At 37.3% G+C, this 14,097-nt stretch overlaps 1 protein-coding gene across 1 annotated transcript in view; it reads right to left on the bottom strand.

Moving 5' to 3' along the window:
* CEP170 (centrosomal protein 170) overlaps positions 1–14,097 on the bottom strand; it is a 93,463-nt gene that overhangs the window by 62,475 nt on the left and 16,891 nt on the right. The window contains exons 2-6 of the mRNA XM_070950587.1: positions 6,970–7,114; positions 4,443–4,532; positions 2,508–2,586; positions 1,638–1,696; positions 22–184 (exon numbers count right to left, since the gene is read on the bottom strand). Of these exons, the coding sequence (XP_070806688.1) occupies positions 22–184; positions 1,638–1,696; positions 2,508–2,586; positions 4,443–4,532; positions 6,970–7,074 (496 nt within the window). The 5' untranslated portion in view covers positions 7,075–7,114. The remainder of the gene's footprint in view (positions 1–21; positions 185–1,637; positions 1,697–2,507; positions 2,587–4,442; positions 4,533–6,969; positions 7,115–14,097) is intronic.

The following is a 14,097-nucleotide window of genomic DNA, read 5'->3' as shown; positions in this document are numbered from 1 at the left end:
AGTACTTATTTCATCCCTCACCTGCTGATTTTTCTTCTGATTTGAGAGCATCAATTGCTTTGTGATGAATTTCAAAAGTGCTGTCTGGTACTCTTGGTTCTGCAGTTTTGCCACTGCTTAGTTTTGCACCGTCTACCTCTGAGGATTTCTGAGATAATTGTAGCTGACTAGTAAACTTCTCATGCTGAAGAGTATACAAAATCAACCAGACAAAGCAAGAAAATATTAGGACATATAAAAACATGTTGTTTAATACACTATAACAAAACTGATTAATATTTGATTCAAATACTAATGCATAAATTCATGTGTCAGAGGATCCATTTTTAGTAAACATATTTAGCTATAAATGTCCGTATGTTCTTCAAAACTTACAAAGTGACACTTCCATTTGGGAGCCATATGTAAAACTGTTACAATTTAAGCAATTCAAATTACGTTTTAGGAGGGTGGAAAAATAATAATAATAATAATAATAATAATAATAATAATAATAATAATAATAATAATAATAGTTGTTGTTGTTGTTGTTGTTGTTGTTGTTGTTGTTGTTGTTATTATTATTATTATTATTATTATTATTATTATTATTATTATTTTATTTCTATACCGCCCTTCTCCTGAAGGACTCAGGGCAGTATACAGCCTATTAAAAGCACAAAGACAGACATCAGTTAAAAATAATTAAAATTATTAAATGATTTCGGCTCAGATTTTAAACCCCAAAATTTAAAACACCCAATTTAAAAATCATTACATTGATAGCCCAGCCTGGCGGAACAACAGGGTCTTGAAGGCACAGCGAAATACACGGAGGTCGGAGATCTTACGCATTTCCGGGGCAGTTCATTCCACAGGGCAGGGGCTCCCACAGAGAAGGCCCTCCCCCTGGGTGTCGCCAGCCGACATAACTTGTCTGAGGAGACCCTCTCTGTGGGAGCGAACTGGCCGGTGGGAGGCTGTTGGTGGCAGAAGTCGGTCTCGAAGGTACCCGGGTCCTATGCCATGGAGCGCTTTAAAGGTGGTAACAAACACCTTGAATCACACCCGGAAGACCACTGGGAGCCAGTGCAGCTCGCGCAGGAGGGGTGTCACGTGGGCACAACGGGTTGCGGCCATAACCACCCGCGCAGCCGCATTCTGGACCAGCTGGAGCCTCCGAGTGCTCTTCAAGGGGAGCCCCATGTAGAGAGCATTACAATAGTCCAGCCGGGAGGTGACAAGGGCGTGAATGACCATGCGCAAGGCGTCCCGGTCCAGAAAGGGCTGCAACTGGCGAATCAGGCGAACCTGATAAAAAGCCCCCCTGGCCACGGCCATCATATGCTCTTCTAAAGACAGCCATGCGTCCAGAAGGACACCCAGATTGCAAACCCTCTCTGTGGGGGGCAGAGATTCACCCCAATAGTCAGCGATGGCACCAGCTGACTATATCGGGACGCCGGAAGCCACAGCCACTCGGTCTTGGAAGGGTTGAGTCTGAGCCCATTTCTCCATAAACATCCATTTAACCTTTGCTCCATTCAAAGCAACAGCACTGGCAAGCACATACAAATGGAGGCTGTCACTTAATGGGAGTCAGTCTTTAACTACAGCACAGCGCAAGAAACAAAGTACATATACATTTAGTTTTTTACCTTAAGTGCTTCTTCAGGCACTCTCAGCTCTCCTCTGACTACAGTGAAAAGATTGGTATGTATGACACACTAAGGAAACTAGTGACTCTTGTCCAACTATTTCAGAAACTTCAAATTATTTTTAAACGCTACAAATCTACAAGTTTTTGAGACACTACAATTGTTTACTGTTTCAATATATAAGCAACATGGATAGGCTTGTCCTTGAGAACTGTGTAAAGTCATGGATAGTGGTTTGAGGAAACATGTCTGCTGCAGCATCTCCATTGCTTCCTTTCTGATTCACATAGTCTTTCTCCTGCCCCCTCCCTCTTAATTTCATATGTAAACAATCCCCACCTCTGCTTTTCATTTATTGCAATTGGGCTGTATATCTCCCTCCCAGCTGCTTATATTAGACAATTAAAATATCATATCTGAAAGGGATATGCGCAATTATAAAATAGAAAAATATGGAAATATTTTTCTGTAGAGCAGAACATTTCAATATATATAAAAAACTTCAGTATAAAACATATGTTAAAAAGGTGTAAGAAGGGAGGACAAAAATGATAATCATTTATATGCTAATGAGCTTGATGGGAAAGACGCATGTTACTTGGCATTCCAGGGAGGAGATAATTTACAAGTGACAAAATATGGCATTGTCCAAGGGTAGGAAAAGGGACAGGAATTTTCCAGACACAAGCACACACTGTTCTTCTCCAAATTACAATATTGCTTATTGTTACAGTACTTTTCAAATAAAATATTACATTCATCTCTTTATATACACTGGCCTTAGCAAGTTCCCTCTCTCTCTCTCTCTCTCTCTCTCTCTCTCTCAAAACATGTTTTTCTATTGTTGTGTTATTGTTATGTTAAGGATATCATATCCAAATCTCAGTTTATCATCAAGTTTTAGGATGATGTATGTCTGTTCTGGAATCCGCACATCATTCACGAAAGTCTGGAAAAAAAAGAAAGCAAGAATGTTGTTGCTGGGATAAAATTGGAAAAACACATAACCCATGGTGAATTTTAAGAGAAAGGTAGGGTATAAATCTAATAAATAAATAATATTAGAGTAATATATTTCTTGATGTTTTCCTTATTTTGGTAACAAAGTCATAGCACAGCATATGATTATCCAAACAAAACAACTGTATAAAAATATACATACTTGTACCATACATACATCACATTATTTCTTGTTAGGATAAGTAACATTATGCAAAGAATGGGGGGAAATTAATAAACATCCCCCCCATTTAAATATGAGATAGGAATACAAATAGAAAATACACTTAAATTTTATTGACAGCAACATCATTTACTATGCCTCTCTATACTTGCAAACTATCTTTGCTTTTACCAAGTTCATACATCACTTCATAACTATGTTTAAGGATTGCAATACATCTCAGTATATCTCAAAATCAGCACATCTGAAGGAAAGTCAATTATCTTCTGTAATAAGTACCTCACTTTATTCATATTTATTTACAACATTTAAAGTAATATCAGTGAATATTCTACCAGCATGAGCTTCATAAGAAACCCTAAATGTTTAAACCATAGAACTTTCATATTAAATCAGAAATGTTATGAACACTTTAATTCCAGTCTATTATATTCTGGCTCATATGGTGGGTTAACTATAAGATGTTTTTCTTTTTTAAACATGCATTCTAACTTTTTGCTGATATATTTTAAAACTGTTATTACTGAATGATAGAAAAAGCTTTTGCTGAAAGCTCCAGAATGAAGCAAAGAGTGAGCACGTAACTGTTTACTGAAGGCCTAATTTTACATTATGCAATTCTACATTATTCCCTCACAAAGCAGGGCTCCCATTTATTCTCCATCTCATTATCCTGTCCAGTTTGGCTTAGCAATGGATGCCGGCATTGGGACAAAAGAGGAAAATTTCATTCTAAGTAGTTTGTAATGGGGCTTAAAATTTAACTTACTAATATTTTCTGGTATTTGACTAGTTTTCAAATTATTTTTAAGTTTAATATGTTAGTAACTAGTACATGCTACCAATTTTAGTTTCATATATCTTCAAAAGATACTCTCAAATTCTCCTAAAATAACCTCCAAACCTGGAAATCACCCCAAATATGGGAAACACCCCAACTATGTAACAAGGAAAAAAACATTTGCATATAGCTACATAGCAATTTATTTTATTTTGTTTTGTGCGTTCATGTCCATGTTCTCATGGCAATTGCCTAGACTAGTCCCTGCACTTTTCTTGGCAAGGGTTTTCAGAAATGGTTTTCTTTCACCTCTTTCTCATAGGGTGACTGGCCCAGGGTCACCTAGCTGGCTCTGTGCCTAAGGCAGGACTAGAACTCATGGTCTCCTGGTTTCTAGCACAGTGCCTTCACCATTACACTAAAGTGGCTCTGACGTAACAAACATACAGCTAAAAATAGTTGTTTTGAACCATCTAGACAAACTCGATTTCATTGAGGACTGCATCAGGATTGTGTTTGACCTTGGGCGGGGCAGGGTGTATGTGGCCGGGGGGCCTGGCCATCTCGACATCATTCATGTCGGGGGCGCCAGTGGTGGCCTGAGCGCTCTGCCAGCGAAAACAGGCTCCCAAGCTCCATTTTCGGCTGTGTCAGCTTCCTGCAACTCTCTGCCAGCGAAAATGAAGCTTGGGAGGGCCCTCATGAGCTCCGTTTTTGCTGGCAGAGACACCGCGGGCTGGTCCTTTGCTCTTTCCATGGCAGCCCCACAGGCCAGATCTAAGTACCCTGCCTTGAGTTTGACATCCATGAGCTAGACTGAATAAAAACAAAATAAACTTACCCCATTTAGACTGCCTAAATCTTTCACCAAGTGTTCATCAGCAGAGGCGTCATAATTGATAACAGCATGTTGCTTATCCACACTACGTGACTGAAATATTCAGATGACATAATTTCTATATTAATTTATACATCTGAAGTAGCAAAAATTAGTGTAATCATTTCAGAAAAAGTAGTTCAAACTGAATTATTATATAACTACAAAATACACGACACCATCATTGTGAAGAGTTGTTAAAGTGTAAGAAGCCTGGAATCAACATTAAAATGAAGTACAAATGGAATTTTTCAAGTAACACTACATGTAACATCTGCTTTAGCACTTGAGATTTTTGCATAATATTGGGTGACTATTAGGAAGTCCAGTAAAAGTGAATGGCCAAACTTGAATGGGAGAGTAATACTTACAGCTAATTGAAATCTCTCTTTATCTCTGTATTTTCATAGAAACCTAGATTAGTTATTCAAGAAAATTGCTAAAGGGTAGCATTCTTTAAATAATGATCACTAGATATTACAATGAAAAGGCTAATAAGAGGTCCCTTCTTCTATTCCCCAAACTATGTTGTTATAGAAAAATAATATAAATAAATGTAATATGTAAACAACTATTATTAAAAGCTAGAAATAGTACATTCTGTTGAAGTACATATATAGAGTTGGCCATGCAGATGATTAATTCCAAACAGAAATGTAAGAATTCATTTGATGCAACAAGAGGAACAAACTTTTTTTTTTTTAAAAAAATGGCTTCATATTCATTAATGTAACATGCTAAAAAAGTAGCAGCAGTTATATATATATAATCTTTGGGAAAATTTAGATTTTCATATGAAAAAAATTACCTGTATGCTGTGTACATTATAAGCAACAAAAATAAATTTTATTAAGGTCTAGCATTATATTTATTGGATTGTTATAGGCTTATAAATCCTAATTATTTGGGATCAACAAAACAAGAACCCTTATTTGGATGTCACAATAAATCAGGGATGAGCAATCAGGAGTCTTCTAGATATTTTGGGATAAAAACTTCCACATTACTTTTTTGTAATGGTGATAGCTTGGATTGGTATGAGTTGAATTCCAAAACATCAGGATGTTTACCTCTACGAAGCTTTCTCATTAGTTTTGACCATTCACACGCAGTTGTATTTCACAGTCATGCACATGCACAGATAATACATTCAAAAACTTGTAATTACTTTTTGTAACATTCTATATTAAATTGATACTGTTGCTATACAGAGGCTAGTAAATACCAAATGATTTGAAAAATGGACCTTATTTGCAATAACTGAGAAAAGATCATTTACCATTTGGTGAATGAGTGCAGAATTAATATGTGGAAGTAATGAGTACCTCTCAATAATTTATACGAAAAAATAAAATGATGTTCATATTACACAATTCTAAAATAGCAAACTGTATAAATTTAAAACTACTTTATTCATGACAAGAGTTGAAAAACAAAGAAAATACTAATGCTTGGCACAATCTTGGCGGCCACACCTCATATCAGGACACATTCCCCATCTCAAAATTTCCTAATACTTTCTGATCTCTTCAAATGTCTTTTCTTTTTCTTTTATCTATTTAATCTCTACTTTTTTTGATGTTCTTTCTGCTTTCTGCCCCATCTCCTTCCATTATAACATAGCCTTTCATATAAATCTGGATCTTACCAGTAACTTATATGCTTGAAGCTATGCTTTGTGATCTTGGGTCAGGGCTCATCAATGCCAATTTTGTGGAAACTAATCTATTGTTGTATTATTAGTAATGACAATGGCCCCAAATAGGATAAAAATATACACGATGGACTACAAAAACCTTGGATATTTGATCAAAATATAACATGGAGAAATAACTGCTGAACTATATAGGACAAACAGTTCCGGAGTTATTAAACTTGCTTGTTACCTCTTACCAGCCCTTTACAATCCTTTGTAAGATCACCAGACCATGCATGCAAATCAAGCATTATGTTACTAGGTTACCAAATTTGTTAACCCAATTTTAAGCTTTCCAATTTCAACTGACATCTAGAGTTTTACAGCTAACTTTTTAGAGTAGCATTGTATACTTAACTGTCAACTTTAGTTCAAAGATTCTCCAAAGCCAGTTGTAGCATGATGAACTACTTTGTACAACACTGCAACCTTCTGAATGTTAGTGATGCAACAAACTTGGTTAGATTTATGGAATCCATCACTATTTAATGATACTTTTTAAAGCACAGCACTTTGTTTATTAATACTGAGAAAATATTCTAGAATTTTACATTTTTTCTAAATTCTTCTATTTCAGATCTCAATGGGGCAAAAAATGAAATGAGGGAGCCACAGGATGAGAATCTTTAGATGTCTGAGCTATAATATTTGTGAGATTCAAATGATTGCTAGAGGCTAAATAGGGAAAAGTAAACTACTTAACAGTTCAAAATAGACTCCTCAGAAAGTAGTATGCATTTAGTATATTACATCCAAGCCTTCGACATTTACTGCCTGGAGAACAGATAGAATTACCTGCAACATCAGCTCACAGTCATCTCGTCCAACAAAAATCATCTCTCGTGGCAGTCTATGACGGGTGCCTCCACTGCTCACCAAAAACCAGGATGTTAAGCTCATTTTCTGCTTAGCTGATAAATCCTCACAAGGCTACGTCATCCTGCAATGAGAAGGGGAACATATTTTAGTTAACCTTACATTCTAGTTCCTAATGGGAATTTTTTTTAAATTGTTGGGAATCCCTGCACTTTCCAATGCTAGAAATTTTTATCAAGGTTTGTTTCACAGACATTATTTTTCATACAGAAATGTATCACGTTTCCTATATGTCGCATACTGTTTTTAGTCACTGCTTCCAATGCACGCATCCCCCCCCAAAAAACCTCTTTGAAACATGATTGTTTTCATGAATGAAATAATGAATGTTCTTTTCCCCTACATCAAAACTGCAAAAGTGATGCCATCCTAAGAACTTCTTCAGATAAAGAATTAACGTTTCAAGATACATTTTATTTGAAAACAATCAGAACTGATTGTACATTCAGTCCTGGTGTACATTTTCATTTGCCTAGAGAGAGGCCTGCTTGGCTTTTCCATGCAAAGATATCTTAAAAGGCCAGCCTTCTATGCCTTTTGTGCTCCTGAGACATAGTTCATGGATGATTCCTTTAGAAATGGAATGTCCCGTATATTAAATAAATAATTATTTTAAAACTATCTCAATTTGCTAGTATTTATTATTACAATTTATGTTCATAAAATTATTGGGATTGTTGCATTACCAACTTCCTTTATTGTTTACCGTCTTGATTTGAAATAATTTTAATGGTGTTTATCATATACATTTGAATTGGTTTTTCAGAGTACTGTAAACCACCATGGGTTTTTCTGATTTAGTTTTATAAAAATGAAAACAAATAAATTTAAAAGAAATTAGAATTGTATGTCTTCGCATATATGAAAATTATCATACTATTCACTATCAGGATAACTAGCATTATGCAAAGTGCCAAAATTAATCAAAAACAGTAAGCTATTTTTTTAATGAGATTAAAAATAGTAAAGGAAGCATGGCCAAATCTATTTATACCTATCTCATTTACTCACTATAAAGCTCCTTGTATATTTATCTATTTATTTATAGATAATTTGGAGTAGCGTATGCTTGGACTGAAATGTGTGTTTCAGCAACAAAACTAGGTTGGACCTAGATCCAGGACATAATTGCTACAAGCAATAGCATTATGGTGTTTTGCAATGCACAGCTAAGAAGAGGTAAAAGAAAAGAAGTTGATAAAGGATGGGAAGAATGGATGGGTGGATTTTATACGCATGGCAGTGGAAGTAGCAACAGTGGATAGCTAATGAGAGGTGAGGAAAAAGAAGGTGTAGGAAGGTCATGGGGAGAACTGGGCAAGCCAGGCATACAATCAAAACAGAAGGAACCATGCTACTAAAAAGAGTTAAGGAAAAGGCAAGCACAAAACGATGGGGGAGGGATTGTCAGCCAGGAGCAGGAACATATATAGGCCATGTATGGATGAAGAAGAGGAGCTCCAACTTTGCCCTACTCACTCTCTAAAACATCCTAAATTTGTTTCAGCCAGAAAAAATACAAGGCATTCTGGGGGTTTTTTTTGGCTGGACACCCACCCAGAGTGGTCTGGCCAAACCTCCAAGCTCTGTTTATTCTGTGCATGGAACAGAACATGTTTTCTACTTCATGCATACCTCTGCTATCCTTCTAAACCTTCTCATCTCATCTTGTAAACCTTCTCATTATTTTTCAGAATCTCAGTTCAACCCAACCATAATTTTCTTAAAATGACACTCTTCCATCATACAATATACAGTATCTGTTTAGTAATTCATTCCTGATTGTCTTTTAATTATCAAACCACCTCTATGTACGTATTTTGTACTTGTTGCTCATTTTTGTATTCAGTCCAAATTCATTAAGGATCCATACATTCTTGGCCCCATTGTTTCTTGTTTAATCACACATTCTTCTTAAATATCCCAACACTAAAACCAACACTATATTAAACTAACTTTTAGCTTCTTTTGATATTCCCAACTGTCATTCTATATAACAAAGAACACAATCACTGCTACTTCTTTTAATAAATACTATGAAAGAATGGCCATGGAGAAAAAAATGGACCCCCTTCAATGGAAAAGGGATAATTCCTTATAGAGGATTATGGGCACTTTAGCAGCAGCTTGTTACTTATTAGACTCAAATAATGAATAGGGAAATACAGAAGATGAAAAACTGAAGAGAAAAAAAAACATAGGAAAAAAAACATAGAAAGAATAAAGGAGTGGATAGAAGTATGTATATGCTTTCTACATGGCTGAAGAACTTCTCTGTGCAGGGAAGGGGAGAAAGACTGAGAGATCTTGGAAGCTGCAGATTGCAGAAAGGCTTGGCAGTGACAGATGCCAGCCCACACTGAGAGAAAAAGAAGTGTCAACTCAGAGAGATAGTGTTAGGGAAGCCCAACTAGGTTAAGTTTCCTCAAGGCTGCTGGAGAGCAGTCTGTCCTGTGTTACAGGCTAAGCTCTTAGAGAGGGAGCCAAACCAAGAAGAAAGGGGAGGAAAGGAAAAGTGGTTTCTCCCCCACCACTTTGGTGCCCCAAGCAACTAATATAGCAGACTCACGAAGCTTAACAGAAAAGATCTGAAAGGCTAAGCTGATTGTAGTACAACTACAGTGAGACAGTAGTAAAGCCAACCATACCAGCAGAAGTCTGCCACTGTAGTAATTGTCTCTCTCTCTCTCTCTGTGTGTGTGTGTGTGTGTGTGTGTGTGTGTGTGTGTGTGTGTGTGAGAGAGAGAGAGAGAGAGAGAGAGAGAGAGAGAGAGAGAGAGAAAGGGAGAAAGGACGAAGGAGAGTGAGAGAGAGAGAAAGTGAGGGAGAGACACAGAGAGAGAGAGAAGCAGTGAAGCAGAGAAGCAGTGGGGAATGGGAGAAGCCTTTGGAGAAATATATATTCAGGCTCACGGGAGAGAAGAAGCAGAGCCAAAAATATGTGGTCAGAAGCCTCAGTAAAGTCCAAAGAAGTTGTGTGGCAGCATCCGGAAGCAGTTTAAAGGAGTCTGGATGCACACCTCTGTTGTAGCTAAAATCATGAGTGGGGCTTAATTACGATTCTATGCATGAGACAGCTTTAAGCACTACTACAGTAAAGTATTCTTTGAATTTGAGGCCTTGTAGTTGTTTAAGACAGATAATTTTGAAAAATCCAATTTTAGTAAAGCTTACACATCAGCTTGAACGCAGCAAAGAGTTAGCCAATTGTATTTGTTGCTTATTTTCTTAACCTTGAAATTGACTTGTTATCTCAGGCAAACAGAAGACATCTCAATTGCTGTCTATCCAAATATTTTCACAAAAGGAAGCTGAAATCATGGTGTTTCCCCCCTAATCAGTTAGCATTCCATTAAAATTTATATTAATAAATTGAATGCATTTTCTCTTTTGATCAGGGATTTACATGGGGTATCTGTAGTTCTACTGTATCACTCAGACTATAAGTTGAATTCAATTATTTAGAATAAATTTAATCATAGGTTCATTAAACTGTCTAATGCTTCATATTTTCAGTTTTCTAACTGAATTATTATCTTATTTCAAACCTTGACAACATTCTGTAAATACTTTGACAACCCTTTAAATATATTGATAATTTAAATGTAAACTCAGTTTTTAATTTATTTTACATTATGATTTTTTGTCTCACAAAGAAGAATCAGGCTCATAAAATTCTTCCCTTCTGTTTCTAATTTCAAGCAAGCCACAATTTCTTAGTATGTTTGAAATGAGATCAGCAAAAAGAGTATAATTTCCCCATCACACTTCTTTTTTGTCTGATTTCCTTTGACAGGAGTTACAACCAATTGTTCAGCACTCTTCAAGTTACAATGACACTGAACAAAGGGACTTTCAACCTGCCTTTGAAGTTTAGGCCATTGCAACACTTCTACAGTTATGTAAATAAAATTCGGGCACTTGCAACTAGCTCACACATATGACCCATTGCAGTATCCCTGGTGACTTTATTGCTGACTTTCTCTGTCAGCTTCCCACAAGCAAAGTCAAAGGGGAAGCTGTTAGGGGAGGTCACAAGATGTTTGGGCAGTCTCCCCCCACCCAAACATTTCTTTGTGCTTGCACACTATATAGCCTCCTTCCCCTTTCACTGGTTTGCACCCATCTGCACCCTCTTTCCCCAGCTTCCCTGCACTTGCAGACAGCACCTGCAACTTCTTTCCCCAGACTGGGTCCCTGTGTTCATACCCACATGCCCCTTCTTTCCACAGCATCCCTGAGCTTGAAGTGCCTTATGGGATACCTTGCCTGCAAGTGTTTCTTCAATTTTCTCAACAGATTATAGGTTACCAACTACATTGTGCATTCTTTAATACATTTAACTGCCACTGGCCAAATGAAATAAATAGTTTTAACCAGGGTGGATTTGATTTAAAATGGCTTTGATAGTAAAAAGGCTTGATTTAAATCAACTCGATTTAAATCATAATTTTTAAAGGGCAACTATCATCTCTGCTACTCCTTTGACCCACTGTTGACTCACCGATAGTTCCAGTGTTGCAGAATATACAGCCTCATGCTACATAACTAAGCTCCATTTCATGCTGAATAAACTAAATTTATGTATCTTAAATAGAAAACTATTTTACGATAGATTTTTACCCCCAAAGTTTTTTATTAAAATAAATTTGATAAAAATCAAAAAAATCCGATTTAAATCAAAAAAATCCGATTTAAATCAAAAAAATCTGATTTTTTTGATTTTTTTAAAAAAATCATTGATTTTTATCCACCCTGGTTTTAACAAGGAACTTCTAGCTATTACGAAGGCTTTCCAGGTTTGGTTCCACTTCTTTAAGGGAATGAGTTATCCTATAAAATCTAAAACTGATCCTGATAACTTAAATCCCTTGCCCACTTCTCACAAGTTTCCTAAGGCCAATTCAGACTGTCACTTTTTTTTACTCGTTTTGATTCTTTACTGTTCTGCTCCAGCTACGGACCCTAAAGAACGCAGCACGCACAAAGTCTGTACAAACCTTAGTGTACTAAATTAAATTAGTCTTTTTCAAATAAAGGCTGTTAATTAACTTTCTTAACAGCCTACAAGAATCCAAAGAATAAATAAACCTAATCTTACTATGGTTGGCAGAAAGCCCAGAAGCAATTTGTAGGAAACTGATAAGAGAACTAAAATCAGGACGTGAAGGAGTGAACAAAGTTGTTCCCTGCAAATTGCCTCAGTCGTCGTCCTTTCTTAAATAGGCTAAGGGAATGGCCAATTAGTCCCACGCCTTACTCTCGAGGATACCTCCTCCTAAGGAGCCACTCCTGCCTTTTGGCAGCTCTGCGTGCCCATGCATTGAGCTCCTCCTCTTCTTCCTCTTCACTTATGGGAGCTTCTGAAGGCCCTGGCTGAATCCCCGCCTCTGGAACCACATCTTCTCCAGCCTCCTCATTGTCTGACTCGAGTGCCAGCTGCACAGCTGCTGGCGCAGCACCACACCAGCATCCTCGCTGTCAGAATCAGCTACTAGCTGCACAGGCCACTGATGGGCCACAACATTTACGCTCCATGGATGCAGAATTTATAGCCTGGATTTTTATTATTTAAATCAGAACAATCTTTACTTTATCACCCTCTCCCAATCTCCAATCTCCACTGAGATAACTTTGGGGATCCTCTAATAATTTGTTACCAGGTGGGAGATTCTGAAGAGAGAAAGAGAATTCCCTTCTTAATAGAATGAATCTGCTCTGCAACAGTAGCATCCACATGTGCAGGCTAGGATGGATGATCTTGGGGATTCCTTTCTCTTTTCCTTTCCCTTTTTCTTGGAGCAGGGAGAGTGGTACCACAAAGACTGGTGATAGCCATAGCCCTTAGACTTATATACTGTCATACTGCTGACATACTGCTTCACAGCGCTTTACAGCCCTCTCTAAGCAGTTCACAGAGTCAGCATATTGCTCCCAACAATCTGGGTCCTCATTTTATCAACCCAGGAAGGATGGAAGGCTGAGTCAACCTTGAGCTGGTGAGATTTGAACTGCTGAACTGCTGACAGTTGGCAATTAGAGGAAGTAGCCTGAAGTACTGCATTCTAACCACTGCGCCACCACCTAAAAGGAAGACATTTTCAACTCTGACAGATGGCAACAGAACTTCCTTAAAGCAATCCACATTTTTAGGGGAGGAGGGGCTCATGACACAGTAGCCATCAAAAATTATGTCTCATCATGTCACACTCATTGCATTGTCAAACCCTAAATCAGCAAATCTACTGTCTGCTGCAGTTCTACCAATCTTACAGAAGCTTTGGGATGAAATTTTCCTGGATTTTATAACTGATTTGACACTTAAGAATAATTCAGGTGTTTCAGGTGATTAAGCATGTTTTAAGAAATAATGAGATCACATCAAGATTTCCAATAATAAGATAGTCATTGGAACATTCTAGCTTCCTATTAAGGACCGTCATGGCTGCAACACTCCCTCCAATACTAGTTGGGGAGATGAGTTGAAATTCAGTACATTCTAAGAGTGGATAACTTACGTATTTGATTTATTGGAATAGTTAAATAGACAAGAGATAGCAGACGGTGCGTATGTGTCTTGCCTTTTGCCATCTCATCGTAAACCCAAGTTAGCTATCTTGTTGCACAGTAAGAAATTTGGCAGCTGCAGAGATGCTGCAGGAGAAGCAGGATTTAGAAGAAAGAGATAAAATATGAATCAATGACTGAAAGAGTCTGCAAAGACAAAGTTATTCATTGGCTCGTTACCCTTTGAAAGGGAAGGTATTAAATTGCCTCAGAGAGACAGACTGAAACTGTAAGTTTTAGCTGAAGAACAGAATTCAGCTATTGTTTTATTTTAACACACACACACACACACACACACACACACACAACTACTTTGATCAGGCTTTTGGAGGTTTACAGCAGCACAGAAAATGTAAGACTAAGCTACAGAGACTGAAGAGGAGAGGAAGTATCCATTATTCCTGTTGCTCTGACCCTGAAACAATAGGCTCCTATTGCCTTGGAGATGGAGTAATGGGAAGAAAATCTCTACTGTACTAA

This window comes from Pituophis catenifer, unplaced genomic scaffold (assembly GCF_029215685.1).
Source record: "Pituophis catenifer annectens isolate HBS135680 unplaced genomic scaffold, rPitCat1.0.hap2 SCAF_1, whole genome shotgun sequence".
NCBI lineage: Eukaryota > Metazoa > Chordata > Lepidosauria > Squamata > Colubridae > Pituophis > Pituophis catenifer.
Note: the sequence above shows the minus strand (reverse complement) of the source record. Positions and strands in the feature narration are given on the sequence as shown.